This window comes from Peromyscus maniculatus, chromosome 17 (assembly GCF_049852395.1).
Source record: "Peromyscus maniculatus bairdii isolate BWxNUB_F1_BW_parent chromosome 17, HU_Pman_BW_mat_3.1, whole genome shotgun sequence".
In the NCBI taxonomy this organism is placed as follows: Eukaryota; Metazoa; Chordata; class Mammalia; order Rodentia; family Cricetidae; genus Peromyscus; species Peromyscus maniculatus.
In genome coordinates this window covers 39,577,268-39,594,794 of record NC_134868.1, presented here as the reverse complement: position 1 = coordinate 39,594,794, position 17,527 = coordinate 39,577,268, and the positions used below count along the sequence as shown (strand labels likewise).

General features: G+C 38.0%; 1 protein-coding gene across 6 annotated transcripts in view; it reads left to right on the top strand.

The window, feature by feature from the left end:
* Positions 1–17,527, top strand: part of Tex15 (testis expressed 15, meiosis and synapsis associated) — a 71,703-nt gene that overhangs the window by 15,303 nt on the left and 38,873 nt on the right. For 4 of the 6 annotated variants that reach the window (XM_042262589.2, XM_006973946.4, XM_015992790.3 and 1 more), the window contains exons 3-4: positions 7,148–7,289; positions 14,978–15,143. In XM_042262589.2, coding sequence (XP_042118523.1) covers positions 7,160–7,289; positions 14,978–15,143 — 296 coding nt within the window. In that variant the 5' untranslated portion in view covers positions 7,148–7,159. Of the gene's footprint in view, positions 1–4,456; positions 4,655–7,147; positions 7,290–14,977; positions 15,144–17,527 lie in introns of those variants that run through there. The other 2 variants (XM_042262587.2, XM_076553532.1) reach the window with 2 other exon arrangements.

Here is a 17,527-nt window from a genome sequence, read left to right as displayed (position 1 = left end):
TTGTTACTTTATTTTTGTGTATGTATATGAGGCTGAGTGAGTTTATATGCATTACATGCATGTGCCCTCAGGCCAGAGAGTATAAGGTCTCCCACAACTGGGAGTTAGAGGCAGTTTTGAGCTACCTGACTTAGGTGCTGAGAACCGAACCCTGCTCTTCTATAAGAGTAGTATGTGCTTTTAACTATTTGACCATTTTTCCGGCCCCTGTAATTTAAATTTTTTTAAGAACTCAATCGTATGGCAGATTAAAATCCACTGAAGAAACAGTGAACTAGATTTTGAATATTAATGAAGGGCTTAGAAGGTAGATATTTGAACATAAGTACTTAGATATCATAACAGTTAGTGTACAAATTGCTGGGAATGTCATATAACATTTTTCTTCTAATTACATTTATTTTGTATGTATATATGCGTTCATGTTGTGTCTGTGTGCAATTGTACATACAACATGTGAATTCCAGACTACAGTATATGTGTGGATTCCACAGTACAGCTTATTAAGAGTCAGTGCTCTCTATCCACCATGTGGGACCTAAGGGTTGAACTCAGGTTATCAGTCTCAGGAGCAGATAGCCACCTGCTGAACCATCTCACCAGCCTGTCGTAACTATTAAAAGGTGCAATGCCTTTCAAGAAATCCCATCAAACACTTTACCTAGAACATCATAATATATGTGAAATTTCAGAGATAATATGTTAAAAACTACCAGAGAAAAACACCCACAAATTAGTGACTGTTAGATGGGAAATTGTTAGACTGATTGAAACAAGGTCTTACTATGTAGACAAGACTGTATTGAAGTTTACATCATCCTGTGGAAATGAACCCCACATCCTCACCAAGTGCTGACATGACAGTCATAAAGTGCCACACCAAGCTTGAATATTATTTCTTTTGTTAATTGAATTTTTTCATGCCATATATTCTAATCATGCATTCCCCCTCCCCACACTCCTCTAAGATAAAAGAAAATACAATTTTGACTATAAAACATTCCTGTTCAGAAAAAGAAAAGGACTGGTTTTAAAAACAAGGGAAATTATTTGAAACGTGTAATTGGCAGCTAGAATTTCACAGAAAGCCTTCTTGATCATATGTTGATAGAAGATGGCTTAAAACCTTGAGTGAGCTTTTCACAGCTGTGAAAGTAAAAATGACCAGGAAGTATATTCAAATGGTCAGTCTCCCAAAACATTGTGTTAAAGGCAAACTACAGGTGTATTGATTAGCTTTCCATTGCTGTGATAAACACTGTGACCAAAATCAACTTGTGGAGGAATTGGGTTTTTTCATCTTACAGTTTTTAGTTCATCACTAAGGGAAGCCAAGGCAGGAACCTGGAGATGGGAACTTGAGGCACAGACCATGGAGGAATGCTCTTCATTGGCTTGCTCTCATGGATTGCTCAGTTTGCTTTTTCTTAAGTGCCCCAAGGCCACCTGCCCAAGCATGGCACTGCCCACAGTGGGCTGGGCTTTTCTCTATCAGTCATCAATCAAGAAAATGTCCCACAGACTTGCTCAAAGGCCAGTTTGAAGAAAGATATGATCCATAATGATGGGAAAAGTATAGTGGCAGAAGGGTGAGGCAGCTGTGCATATCACATCCCCAGTCAGGAAGCAGAGATGAATGCTGGTTCTCAACTACTTTCTCCTTTTTTCTTTGTATTTAGCCTGGGTGGTGCTGCCCATATTCAGGGTGGGTCTTCCCTCCTCAGTTGTTAAACCACTTGGAAACATCTTCACATAGTGTTTTTGGGGGTTTTTACTCTTTCTCTTTTGGGGGGCCTGCCACCCAGCTCCCTAATTAATCACACATGGAGGCTTATTGTTAATTATGAATGCCTGGCCTTATCTTGGCTTCTTTCTTGCCAGTTTTCCTTAACTTATTCTGTCTACCTCTTGCCTCTGGGCTTTTCCCATTCTCTTCTTTAAATCTTACTCTGTGGCTTGCTGTGTAGCTGAGTGGCTGGCCCCTGCAGTCTCCACCTTCTCTGGCTGCTAGCTAGATCTCTCCTCCCAGATTTCTCTATATGTTCTCTCTGCCTCACCTATCCTTTTTCCTGCCTTGCTATTGGCCAGCTCTTTATTAGACCATCGGGTGTTTTACACAGGCACAGTAACACAGCTTCACAGAGTTAAACAAAGGCAACATAAAAGTAACACACCTTAAAATAATATTCTACAACACTCACAGACACCCAGAGGTGTCTTTTAGGTGATTCTAAAACCAGTCACATTGACAATAAACATTATCTATCACTACCCATATCTGGCAAGAATGTGTAATAAGAGTTTCAGAAATGAGAACACACATTTTTTGAGAGGAAGATGCCATAAGCATAAATAGATATTAATATTATACACGTGACAAAGTGACTTGCTATAGGAGGAAGCTATCATTAAACAAAATATATGTTTTGTATCATATGATGAACAATTTTTGTGTCGAGGCTTTACAAATCATTAAAAGATTCATTTCTATGTTTAAAAAATAGTAATCGAAGAAAAGGTAGGATGATTCACAGAAAAATAAAACTAAACCAATCTCACAGATAATAAAAGCCAAATTAAAGCCACAAGATTTTGTGTGGTATGATATGACTTGTAATACTGAGGACCAAGTCCAAGGCATTATACATGCTAACCAGTTTCTCTGCCACTAGCTTCATCCCCCAACCTCATGATGTTTGGGGAGGTTTTTTTTTTTTTCTAATCAAAATTTCAGAGGTTAGACCTGATGAAATATGTTTAAGTAATTAAAAAATATTTTCTGATTTCTTTTCTGTAGAAAATTAAAGCAGTTGTGAAGAACAGTTTGAGATAAATGTGTTACTAAGAAGCTAAGAAATCAATACCTAAAAATTAGCTATAATATCAGAATTATGAAGTCATAGACAACTGGGCATGACTAAGTTATTCCAAAAACATATTGGTCAGATTATCAAATATAGGGAGCCAGATATGAGTCGGAAGGAACTTAGGAGCATAAGAGACTGATGTGAAAGGCATCAAGGACTTTGGAAATTGCTTTTTAGGTGGAAATCAGAGTAGACTGAGGATAGTGAGAGGTCGCTAGAGACTAAGGCAAACTTGTCCACTTTGTTTTGTACGTGATCAAATTTGAGTTTGTGTAAATACTGTAGAGGAATAGAATGAAAATGAGGAGAAGAGTTTAGAGTTCAGTAGAAAGATGGTTGAGACAGTGGGATGCAGGAGATGGAGTTTCGTTTCATAATGGAAATTATGAAGTCTAGTTTTAATTTAGCTCTAGCCCTTTGGTATTTAAATTGCTTTAATCTATGGTGGGGTAGCCATGTCCTTCCACAAAGAGCTAAGTGCTAAATACTTTAGTTGTGGGCCGTGAGGGTCTGTAACACTTAGCTATTCTTTTTTTCTTTTTGAAGATTAATTTGTTATGTATGTTTTGTATGCATGTTAAGTGCAGCATGTACATGTAGTGCCAGTGGAGACCAGAGAAGGACATCAGATCCCACAGAACTGGAGTTAAAATTATAAGCTGCTATGTGAGTGCTGGGAAGTGCATCTTCAACAGCAGCAAGCACTCTTAACCACAGAGCCTTCTCTCCGGCGACTCCGACTATATTCTTGTAAGAGGAAACGGATGGCTTTGAGTCTTACTAAAGGAAATCCAGGACTCCTGGGGCTTGTTCAGTTATCTTAGTAAAGACTTAATTAGTGACTATTTTGTTTTTTGAATTATTCTGAATATTAGCTGAAATATTTTGTGGGAGTTGGTTGGGAGTAGTGTTTTAGAGCACTTTCTCATTTATAACTAGTAGTCTTAAGAACTTGTGTTCTTGATTTGTAATGGTTGACTTATAAAAATACAATTAAACTAAATTTTGAGGGAGCTCAACAATGGTTTAGTATCAATTCCCTCAAGTTGTCCTCTGACCTCTATGCAGGTACCGTGGAAAATGTAACATACACCCCACCCCACCCTGACACACATGCACAAACACACACACACACACACACACACACACACACAAATAATAAAGTGTAAAAATAGATCTTGAGGGGTTTAAATCTATAAACCAACTGTTCAACTTTAAGAGTTTCTTTTTTTGTCATCAACTTGTCTGTGAAAAAATATATAAACATTCATTGTACACACAAGATAATGTTCTGTAAAGGAAATATACTGACTTGCCAAGGTCCTGATCCCTGGTTAACTATAGAACTAGAGATAGGCCTGTATTTGACTTCTGTTTGTCTTTACAACACTGCGCGTCTCAGTAGACTGGGGCTGGTCCATAGAAAGGAATCAGGTTTACATTTACAGTTAGTTTTGTGCAGTTCCAGTGGACCAGTCTTCTAACCATGTAACATAGATACTGTTACAGAGAAGTTAGGCACTTTGCTCAGTGTAACATTCTTTGTGGTAAAACCAGAATTCTAATCCATTATTACACTTTGCCTTTCTGACTAACGTTCTGTGTAATCTGCTTAGCATTTGCGTCAGAGCTTTCTTTCTGGAACTGAGTCAGTCTTTGTCACTCCTTGAAAGTCCGAAGCCTGGGCACCCAGTCTCACTTTTCCGTTACGTTTTAAAAGTTCTTTGTACATTTTATTTCTTCTACTCTTATGAGCAACTCCAGTACACCATTAAGTGGAAAAGCAAGTATGCTTATTTTATTCTTACACTTCCAGTTCCTATAGATTTTCAGTAGACTATATATAAAGTTGGGTTATAGATGGTTCTATTCCTGTCTATTAAGCTTTACAAAATTTATAAATGAATTTTTAATTTAACTTTTTTCTGCATCTATTAAAATAACTACTTTATATAATAAAAACATGGACATTTTTCCTACTGTTAAATCATCCTTGCCTTTTGGAGATAAGTTTAGATTATGATGATTTATTAATAGTGTCTTTCAAAATCTGTTTTTATTACTTAATTTTTTAGTAGATTGTCAATTTTTATTTTTTTAGATTGAATTTTAGTAAGTTATATTTCCCAAGAATTTGTTTTATCTAATGCTTAAGTGTATTGACTCAAAGTTGTTCATAATATACACATTTTAAAACCTATATGAATAGATGTTTTATTGTTGAGCAACCTATATTTTAGTTCATTTATTCTTTAGTTCTCCTGTATCTGTTGTTCATTACCTGTTACTGATGTTTTTAGAATTTATTCCGTTTCTTACTCTAATATTTCACCTAGGATAGTCCTAGTACTCGAGAGAACACCTCAGCACAAACCTTTAGGATTGAAACTTTTTCATCTTATCATAGAAAAGTAAACAATGTGTATATAAATATATGTAATACTTACAGTACTACTGTGTAATAGAAATGGCCATGAGTCTGTGATACATAAGTGTAAAAAATGACTTATTAATGTGACTGGTTTATTTGGACTGAACTTGAAGAAATATTTATACAAGAAAGTTGTTAATTGAAAAGTAACAACCTATAGCTTAGCCAATGGATAATATTGAACCCCATTGTTTTCTCGAGTAACATCTTTTGTCAGCTTTAAAATTAGCTTTTTGTGATACTGTCCTAAGCAACAAGAAACAATTAATTTCAGAAACCTTCTTTATTAGTAAATTCTACTAGAAGAATGTTTTTTAAGAAAACATATAACTGAATGTGTAATTTAACTACAATGGCAATATTGAACACTTGGCCCTTCAAGTACGTTCAACCAACCAACCGTTTTATGCCTTATTTGTTGTTAGTAATAAATCATGACTAATTGAGAGGTTTTTATAGTATCAGTTTCTCTAAATTATTCTTCATTTTCATTACTAAGCTGCCAGGTGGAGATGGCCTTTTTTTTTATTGTAGTTGGATATTGTAAAGATATTCTTGTTTGTTTGAGACAGGGTCATACTATGTAGTCCTAGCTGTCCTGAATTGTAGACTAGGCTGGCCTTGAATTCACAGAGCCCTGCCTGCCTCTAAGGTACTCTTTTTAGGAGAAACTAGTTCACTAGAGTTTGCAACTGTGGATGGCTGAAGGAAAGGCTCATTTTCTTGCTGATTTCCTATTCTTAACCTGTTGTTAGAACATTGCAGGTCTCCTAGAGAGCACAGAAAGTAGGTAGACTGAGAGAGCCCCTGTAAACCTTTTATACGCTCTTACCTTTTGTCACTTGTCTGCAGAAATTGATCATCTCATAATTTGCTTTGTGATTGAATGTTTGAACTAAGCAGTTGTCATCAATCAAGCAGCTCGTGAACCATATTACGAAATGGTATAAAAATGCCTAGTCACATAAATTTCTTTGTATGGAAGCACCGGAACTTCCTTTAATAGCTAGTGTGAGTTCTAGTTGGAGAGATAAATGAGTGTTTGAGGGGCTGGAGAGATGGCTCAGCAATTAAGGGCACTTGCTGCTCTTCCAGAGGGCCCAAGTTCAATTCCCAGCACCTACATGGCAGCTCACAACTATCTCTTAACTCTAGTTACAGGGCATCAGATGCCTTCTTCTGACCTCAGTGGACCCTGCATACATGTAATACACATACATGCACACAAGCAAAATACCCATACACATAATATAATAAAATAAAAATTTAAAAAGGAAACATTTATTAAAAAAGAAAAATCTGAAGAGTGTGGATTGGAGGGAGAAGGAGGAGTGGATGGAGAAAAAAGAGAAGTTTCTTCATTAATACTAGGGATGGTCATCAGTAAGCTACATGTGAGACTCATAACTAAAGCTAGAAATTATGATTTAAAGAAAATTGTAGTAAAATGGTATATAGAAAAATGAGCTTTTATAGAATAGAATGTTTAGCAAGAACTTTACCATGTTTATAAAAATCATTGGTGGAAGTTTTTAAGCTTTTTGGGAATGGAGGGAAGTTTTTAAGCTTTTTGGGAATGGAGAGGCTTTCGGCTACTCATTTGTAATCCAGTAAATTACAAGAGAGTGATCTATTGAACATTTTCTTATATAAAATATTTTGAATTGATTCATTTTCTATTTGGGATAACCTGGTAAATTGCAATGGAAACCTGTTGACAGTGTGACTAAGAATATATCGTTACTCAGTTTTCTTTGAGTGCTTTCAGATTACTCCCACATTGTACTGCCATACTTCCATAGATGGGTAAGAAGCATTTCTGTTAATCTTAACTTGGGGTTGATTTTAGGCCACCAACAAAATGGAAGTGAAAGAGAATGATAAGACATGGAGAATGAGCCCAGACAGTGAATCTTCATGGACTACTGATGCAGAAGCCAGTTCTGGGAAGAAATTCACCATTCCAAAGATCAGGAGGACAACTGAGAAAGGTAAAAGCTTATACAAAATGAGAACTTTTGTAAAAACCCTGTTTCTCTGGTTCATTTCTGTTCATTCTGACTATATTAAACTAGATCAAATCAAATCTTCCTTCCCGGATTAAAAAGAAATTATTTCTGCAATATGTTTCCCTGCTACATTAAACATTATTTTGAAAATTCTTAAAAAAAAATCTTCCTTCCCTCAGATACACATGCCTCTGATATGACACAAAATGGAGTACACACAGCTCCCAGTCTTCTCGATAATTACACTAAAACCCCTGGAGTTTCGCGTGTAAAACAAATGTATGCTAGGTTCAAAAAGAACAGAGAAGAAAGACCTGAGGAACCTGAGGCTAGGGAATAGTTAATGATACATTTTCTGGACTTTTTGTTTGTTCCAACCATGATTCCTACCACCTAGAATACCACTTGGCAAAGGCTTTTCCTACAAAAAATTAAATAAAAGTCATATTTTCTTTGCCATGAGACTAAAAGTGAGGCATCTTAGAGAGATGGGAGCTATTAAATACTATACTATTACTATGAAATTCCAGGAATTTGGGTGAGGGGCATGACTACACCTTTGTCATTAAATGTTAAGTAGAGGAAAGAGACGAGCAGGTGCACCTTGCCACCAAATGTGGTGTCAGAAGAAGCCAAGTAGGGCACCTAGACTACAACAAGGTTAGCATTCTCTTTCCTTTACCAGGAGTGACCAAGTAGGGAGCCTCGACTTTCCTGCCATCCTTTGCCTTTCAACATCAGTAGATTCCATACTCCCTAAACCCTGGCCTTCTTACTAGTGCAGAGATGCGGAAAGCAAAATGCAGAGCTTGGTCTTCTACCACATCCAGGCATTCATCCCTCCCACAAACCAGTGGAGGCTGAGAAAGTAGGCCACGTACTTTCCCTGCCTGTGAGCGCATCCTCCAGAGTATTGGTGCATGCCCTATAGAGAACAAGGACTCCAATGCTGCCTTGTGGGATTAGCTGTTCACTTTGACTACCAGCAATTTCCCCAAGCAGCATGGTTTTGGTAAAGACTTGACAAAATACAAGGCTAGATATGCTCTAGAGTCTCATAATAGTACCTAGATGTCCAAGACATAATAAAATCTTTTAATATTGCCACCATTCAGGAAAAGTTCAACTTGAGTGAGAAAAGCTTCTTCATAAAAAAAATTAGTACTCTGAGTACACCGGTTGGGATTATTTGAAAATATTTTACTTTTTAAATTTCTTCACATAGTATATTTTTATCATATTCTTTCCTTCCCCCAAGTCCTCTCAGGTCTCTACCTCCCTATCCATCCATGTTCATGTTCTTTCTCTCCTTCAAAAAAAAAGAAGAAGAAAGGAAAAAAAAATCAACTGAAAAGACAAAAAGCACTAAACCATAACTAAAAAGCACACAAAAACTATGGATCCCATTTTGTGTTGGTAGCTACTCCTGAGCATGTGGCCTGCCCTGTGATGTGATTGATAGACCCAGGTTCATTCCATTGGAGAAACTTGTTTTCTTTCTCCTAGAAGGACCACTTTTAAAGCAGCCATCATAAATATGCTTCACTAAGCAATGACAACCTTGAAACAAATTAAAAAACAGAAAATTGCTTCAAAGAAATAAAGTAGGAAATGAATAGCCAAATAGAAAGCAGATGTGTTGTACATTCTTGGAATCCTAGCAGAGGAATAAAGTTCACAAGTTCAAAGCCTTTCTCTCTACATAGTAATTGAAATAAAAACTCATGCAAAACCTTATAAAACTGCAAGGAGAAATAGACAAATCCACTATTATATTTGAAAATTCAGCACCTCTTCATCAGAGATGGATATATTCAGCAGATGAAAAATCAGTAAGATTGTAATGGAACTCAACACCACCATCAGTTATCTGGATTTAATACATAGCTATACACTAGTCCAGTGATAGTATAGTACACATTCTTCTTAAGCTCACATGAGATACACAAAACACACACACACATCTGTGCCTTAAAATATACCTCATATGAAGCCTATTCTTAGATCAGAATGAGATTTAAAACATTGAAATATCAGAAAAGATAGCTGGAAAATCTTCAAATACTTGAAGATTAAACCAACACTTCTTAAGTAACATAGCTCAAAGACTAAATTACAAATGAAATTTTAAAGCATCTTGAACTAAGTGGAAATGAGAACACAAGATTTGGGGGACACAGTAAAAGCAGTGCTTAGAGGTAAATGCACAGCATTCAATGGATGTATTAGAAAAAGATAAAGATCAACAACTTTGGTTTTGCATTGCTAAGAAGAGTGCCAAGAAGAGAAGTATCACTATAGATCTCATGGACATTATCTTCTTAGTGTGACTAACTCTGTGCCCAGTATTTCATACACTAAATGAAATGTACACTTCTTGAAATACACAGTAAACCAAGACTCACACGAAGAAATAGGCAGGGCCAATGAGATGGCTCTGTAGGTAGAAGCACTTGCCACACAAACTTGACAACTTTAGTTTGCTCCTCAGAAGCCACAGTGGAAGGGAGAGAACCAACTACTCAAAAGTTGTCTTCTCACATCCACATAGAGACATGCCCATTCTCAGATAGATAGGAACATTGTATGCACACAAAAAATAAAAAGGAAATACGCCATCTGTATAAGTCTATATTAGAAATCAAATTAATAGTTATACATCTGCATTGAAAGCACCAAGCCCAATGGGCTCACTGGTGAATATTCTTTATACATTTAGGGAATAAAGTATACCAGTTCTCAGTAATCTCAGTAATCTCTTTAAGAAGATAGAACCAAGCCAAGCATGGTAGCGAATGCCTTTAATATCAGCACTCTAGGTGCAGAAGCAGGCAGATCTCTGAGTTCAAGACCACTTTGGTCTATATAGTAAGACCTTGTCTCAGAAAACAGCAAAAAGTAGAATCAGGAGTCCAGTTCCAGACTATTGGTCCACAAACTCTCTTTAGGCACAAGCCACATTTCCTGGATAAAAGAGCTACCACTCTTAAAAAAAACAAAAACAAAAAAAAAACTTTATAGCAAATGGAAACCACCACAGAAGAACCACAACTAGATACACTGTGGAGAGCCAAGCTCCAATAGATATATATCTACAACACAGCTCCTGCATCTGTGGCTCAGTGAACATCTAAGAAGAAGGTGCAGAAATGTTGTAAAACCCAGAGTACCAGGAAGTCTACTGTGAAACAGTCTCTCACAGAAATGGCTTTATAAACAGAACTGGAAAATTGGTAATATTAATGGACATGTTAACATGGAAGGAGGAAAATTTCAAGGCAATTCCTAGACAAAGAACTACAGGCAGCTAATGACAGATGAGAGACAGAGAATTAGGGCGGAGCCTTTTTTCTGGTTGTTAGTTGAACACTGAAACCATATACACACAACAAAAATGGACTCGGCATGTTGTATTTATATACATTTGAGTCCATCTTTACCCTAATACCAAAACAGGGCAAAAGCATAATTGATCTGTGCTTTGTTTTTATGTAGTCTATTAAAATACTTGCAAACCCCGCAGTGAACATTAGGAAGTTAAATACAACAATGTATGAAAAAATTTCGGGTGAGTGAGATAGCTTTGTGGAGAAAAGCACTTACCACCAAACCTGATGACTTGAGTTCAGTCTCAGAACTCACATGGCAGGAGGGAAGAGCTCACAGCTACAGATCATTCTTTTACCTCCCACACGTGTGCACTTACACAAGTGTGTATGTGTAATTTTAAATATTCATCAGCTTTTACTGTCATCAGTTGGAATGTATCCCTCAGGGATGTAGGGCTAGTTCAACATTAGAAAATGGTACATATGTCAGTATATAAAGAAAAACATGAGTAATGCAATAAGCACAAACTGGTATTTGCAAAAAAAAAAAAAAAAAAAAGCTTGACAATTAGTAAATTAGAAATAGAATGTCCCAACTTTTGGAATACAGGTTTAGTATCCTCATCCTAAATTCTGAAATCCAAAATCCCTTGAAAACCAAACTGTTCCAAAATGCAAAACTTTTTATGATGCCATCATGATGCTTTAACAATTAAGGATTTAGTATTTCAGACTAAAATAAGCGTACTTTTAAATAAGGGTACTTGAGTGATGAAGTCTGTCCAGATACACTAAAATTTGAAAAAGTCAAAAACCTGAAATACTTATTCTCAACTACTGAGAATAAAGGATAGTCAACATGTGTTTGCAAAAAGCCTAATGAATTTGAAACAGTAAAAACTTGAAGCTTAATTTAAACCCTAAGATCAAGTCACAACTGTTTGTTTGTTTTCACCACTTTGATCTAAATACTGAAAGTCAGGCAATTGGAAGGAAAGAAATAAAACTGCTCTTATTCTTAGATGGTATGATTGTGGATGTAAAAAATCCAAAAGAATCAATATTTAATGCTCATAAGCAACTTCAGTGACATGTTGGATTTGAAATTTTAAAAACCCACTAATACCCATTATATTAGTATCTAAAATATAGTACAAGTTCATGGGGAGAAAACTACAATTCTGATTAAAAAAAAACTCTAGAAAAGATTCTAATGGAGAGATACAGGTTCATATGTACAAAGACTTACTATGGCCAAAATTTGTTTTTTCACAGCTAGAATTGTAGATTCATTCCAATCTGTTATCCCAACAACTCTTGTTGAAATCAACAAATTGATTCTCAAGTTAATATGGAGAGGCAGAAGCTCCATAAAGCCAACTTAATAGTGAAGAATAATAGAGTCAGAGGAGTAAAACTACCACCAGATTCCAGTACATACTGTGAAGTTTCAGTACTAAAGGCGGCAGTGTGATGATGGAAGAAGCAGAGACAAATAGATCAGTGTCCCAATAGCCGAGTAGCCTGCACAACTCTTAACTCTTACAGAGGTGCAAAGCATTCAGTGGGGTGAAGATAGTGTTGTCAACAAAGAGTGCTGGAATGACTGGATAGTCACATGCAAAAACCTGAGGATAGAGACAAAGTTAATGTAACTCACAAAAATTGGTTCCAAATATGCCAAACATAGAAACAAAACTATAAAACATAACGCCTGTTGTGCATGGTGGCACATGCCTTTAATCCCATCACTCAGAGACAGAGGCAGGTAGATCTTCTAGTCTATATAATGAGTTCCAGGACAGCCAGAGTGACAGTGTGACCCTGTCTCAAACAAAACAAAAACAGCCTCAGATAGTGTACTGGCTGGTTTTGTGTCAACTTGACACAAGCTAGAGCCATCAGAGGAAGGAGCCTCAGCTGAGGAAATGCCTCCTTGAGACCCAGGTATAAGGTATTTTCTCATTTAGTAATCAATGGGGAGGACCCAGTCCACAGTGGGTGGTGCCATCCCTGGGCTGGTGGTCCTGGGATTCTATAAGAAAGCAAGCTGAGCAAGCCAGGGGAAGCAAGCCAGTATGTAGCTCCCCTCCATGGCCTCCAGGTTCCTGCCCTGTTTGAGTTCCTGTCCTGACTTCCTTCAGTAATTAACAGCAATGTGGAAGTGTAAGCCAAATAAACCCTTTCCTCCCCAGCTTGCTTTTTGTTCATGGTGTTTTGTCACAGCAATAGACACCCTGAGTAAGATAGTTAACTCAAGAGAGAGTCTAGATGACCTTAGATTTAACTGTAACTCAGTTATAGTGCCAAAGGCATAATCAAAGAAAGTGATGATTTAGCTGGACTTAACTAAAATAGAAATGGTGTGCTCTGAGAAGTACTGTCAATGGGATGAAGGACAGGGACCTCCCCAGTTTTACAGGTAGTCCTGGTGCTGGCCTCATGATACAATGTAATGTGACACCCAGTCTGGTTCTGAAATGGGAAAGCTACCTGATTATTTAGAATTTGGTGCCACTTTGCTGATATGTGTGGAAATAGGAAAATTTTGGGAGGTTTTTGCATAGATCCTCTATGTTGAACCTATATCAGTCAGCAGGTGGTACAGATTAGAGTGGAGTTGTAACAAGTACAACAGTGTTGTACTATGTTTTTGAAATCAATGAGATGGAACCGCCTTTGGAATACATTCAGAAGCACCCTGAGGAACTCAAAGGAACCAGAGGGACACTCATGAAAAGCCCTGTTACACTCCATAGCATTCAGTTGTAGACATTTACTTTTCTAGTACCATACTTAAAGCTGTTTTTGTTCCTTTCTTTTTGTCCAAAAGCTGATGTGAAAAGAGTAAGCTGCTATATCGAACCATAGCATTCAAACATTCGACAAGGATCTAACTAGGTCATCAAACAACTACTGATGGGCACATAAAATTGGTCACCTATTTTTCTTTTTTGGTTTTTCGAGACAGGGTTTCTCTGTGTAGCTTTGCGCCTTTCCTAGAACTCACTTGGTAGCCCAGGCTGGCTTTGAACTCACAGAGATCCGCCTGCCTCTGCCTCCCGAGTGCTGGGATTAAAGGTGTGCGCCATCACCGCCCGGCTATCACCTATTTTTCTTATGATTACAAAACTGTCACTACTGATAGCAGCACTATAAAGCTCAGGAAGTTGTAGTGAAGTAGAGGCTTTTTAAGAATGTAAATATTGTTACGTTAATGCTTGAAATAGGGTACTACAGAATTGTGTTGATTTCAGATTTTGGAAGTCAAACCCTTATTTTCAGTCTGTAAAAACATGGATAAGTACCTCAATTCATTTCTGTCATACACCTCAGTAATGATTCAGAAATTGGGTGGCGAGGTTTGTGTATAAACAAGTCCATTGTGTTAAAAAAAATTAACCTTGGTTATAAATTTTGAATTTTATACAAAAAGCTACAGACTTTGATAACTTGTTTACAAAACATATAAGACTGTTAATTCAAGCATGGAAACAAACCTTAAAAGCAATAGTCAGAAAACAGACCAAAAACTGGATCAAACTCCTTAAGAGAAACTTCAGGAAAGATGATAGAAGATAGTGTAAAAAAGATGATTTACTATGCTGGGTGGTGGTGGTGCACATCTTTAATCCCAGCACTCTGGAGGCAGAGGCAGGCAGATCTCTGAGTTCGAGGCCAGTCTGGTCTACAGAGCGAGCTCCAGGACAGGCTCCAAAGCTACACAGAGAAACTATCTCAAACAAACAAACAAAAAAATTAACATCATATATCATTGTGGATATGAAAGTTAAAACAATTAGATACCACTACACACCTAATGGCCAAAATTTAGAACACTAATTGCATCAGATGCTGGGGAGGGTATGGAGCACAGGACCACATTCATTGCTGGTAGGAATACAAAATGTTGCTGCTGTTTTGAAACAGTTTAGCAGTTAAACCATATTCTTGACATTCACCTTATCTTTGCATGGGAAGGGCCTTAAGAAGTGCTAACAGAGCTACCAGGTTTGTGTAATTACTAATAATTATCTACATTGTGGAGTCACTGTGATTTAAGTTAAAGATTAGTAGCCTAAATTCTGGGGCTAACTTATGTCTGTATGTATTAACCATAGATAACTCGAATAGGTATGTACAGAAAAACAAGGCTAATGTTTTCATACATCAAGTGTAGGAGGTCGACATTAACTATAACTGTGGTCCAACCTTAACTATATAAATTGATGACTTCATTTGTTAATGAAGTTTCCAAACTCAGCTATACTCTTGTCATTGTACAGATGGGCAGTGTCATTTTCAACACAAATAACTCTTTCCCTCCTTCTTCATCCTTAGTTTACTTGTCTTCGTGTTTCACCAATACTAGAGAGTATGACTTCATACATGGCACTCTGAAGCAGTGCAGGCTTAATACAAGCTGTGACCTGCAGGTCACATGGCAGTTTGGAGATACAAAACTGGTCCGCAACGAATATCTTGAAAAACAGTTTTCTGCTAAGAGGTAAGTGTGTGTGGCTGAAGTATGTTTGCCATTGTTGGGGTTCTTTTTGTTGCTTTTTGTTTTTTTGTTTTTGTTTTTGTTTTCGAGACAGGGATTCTCTGTGTAGTTTTGGAGCCTATCCTAGATCTCGCTCTGTAGATCACGCTGGCTTCAACCTCACAAAGATCTTCCTGGCTCAGCTTCCCGAGTGCTGGGATTAAAGTCTTGCACTACCACCACCTGGCTGAGATTGTGTTGGTTTTAATGATGGAGTCTTGCTAATTTATTTCTGTCTCTTGAAGGTTAGTATTACTAAGAAAGTGAGCGTAGCTAATTTAGTAAGAGTTACTAAGGAAGGCTAGGGAGATAGCTAAAGTAAAGGTCAAGTGCCTGCTTTGCAGCATCAAGACCAGAATTGGAACCCTAGCACCTGTGTTAAATTCAGGCACAGCAGAGAGCGTGTTTGTAACACCAGCTCAGGGTGGTGGGGGATGCATGTGGGACCCTGAAGCACGCTGACAACCAGCTTAGCCAAAGGGGTGAAGTCTGTTCATTGAGTGGGACCACCTCTAAAACAGTGGTTCTCAACTTGTGGGCCCCAACCCCTTTGGGGGTTGAGCTACCCTTTCACAGGGGTCACCTAAGACCATGGGAAAACACATTATGATTCATAACTAGCAAAATTACAGTCAGGAAGTAGCAATGAAAATGACTTTAAAGTTGGGTGTCACCACAACCTGAGGAACTGTATTAAAGGTCACAGCATTAGGAAGTTTGAGAACAACTGCTCTGCAAGTAAGGTGGAGAGCAACCGAGAAAGATGCCTGATGTCACCTCAGCCATGTGCCGGTATGCACACAAATACATGCATATGCCACACACAGACACACAAAGATTTACTAAGGAAATAATACAGATTATTTCCTTCTCGTAATCTCTTATGATACTAACAATTTTAAGTGACATTTGTTTCATGCAATAATGTAGTCAGATTTCACATGTCCTTTTCTAATTTTATTTTTGTGTGTGAAGTGCACCTGCCTCTGTGTGCAAGTTAGAGGGGAGAGGTAGATTCAGGTAACTACCTGCATCACTGCACCTTTGCTTCTTTTAATTTTTACTGTGTTTTACTTACTTGGTGTAGAAGTCACTTCTTTCCACCATATGAGTCATTAAACTTACTAGCAGCAATGTCTTTACCCAATGAGCCAGCCATCTTACTGGCCCTGTTACTTTTTAAAGAAATATTTATGACAATTTCCTACATATGTACAATACATTTGGATAATGTTTCCCATTCCACTACTTCAGCTCCTCCCAGGCCCCACCACTGTGTTCCACTCCCATCTTCATATTCTCTTTCTTCCTTTTCGTGACCTACTGAGATGTGTTAGTGCTACCAGTATGTGTGTGAGTATAAGACCAGCCACTAGGAGCAAGGGTAATTAATGTACCAGAGGCCAAACCCCTAAAGGAAACTCACTTTCCTCCTTCCCTAGAAGCCATCAACTTACAGGAGCTCCTCAGCTAGAGGAAAGACCTCGTGAGCCCTTCCTCATCCATGCTAGAATTTTGGATGGCTTGATCCTGTGCAGGCAACCAGAGCTGTGAGCTCATGAGTGCAGTGGTTCTGACATGTCCAAAAGATAATAATTTGCAGCATGCCTCCACAACCTCTGTCTTACAGTATTCTGTGATGCTTCCAGAGCCCTGGGGGGAGATGTGATACAGATGTTCTATTTAGGGCTAAGCACTGTGCAATCATTGATTCTCTGCAGTTTGTCCAGTTGTGAGTCCCAGTCTTAACTGCCATCCAGTGCAGCAAGAGACTTTCCTGATGAAAGCTAAGAGCTGCACTAATATATGGGTTTAAAGATAACCATCTAGAAGGCAGTTTGACATTCTGTTGAGTTAGCAGAATGATAGAAGGTTCTAGGTCCTGTGAGTTCCCCAACTACAGGTTCCTGGTACTGTGCATGAGTTCTATCCTGTGAAATGGCTTGAATTCCAACCAGAAAGTGGCTGGTTATGCCACAACATTTGTGCCTCTATTGTACCTTTGGGCACATCTTGCTACTCACTCAATTTTTGTAGCTTTCGGGGTTCACAGCCAATAAGATTGTTGATGATTTTTTTTTCTCTCCCAAGCAGCTTGAGTAAGCACCTTCCAGAGCTATGAAAGCTAGCTAGCAGGGAGAACACTTCCAGATCAGTACTCACGTGAACACAGTTAATCCAGAAAGTCTGGATCTTTCACTGACCTGGATTTTGATGTTTAGGCTAGACTGACTGTCCCCTGAGACCTGTTTGTCTCCACCCACCTACCTGCCGTGTGTGTGTGGGGGGGGGGGGGGGTGTTAGGGATCCGACTCAAGTCATCATGCTTGCAAAGCAAGCACTTTACC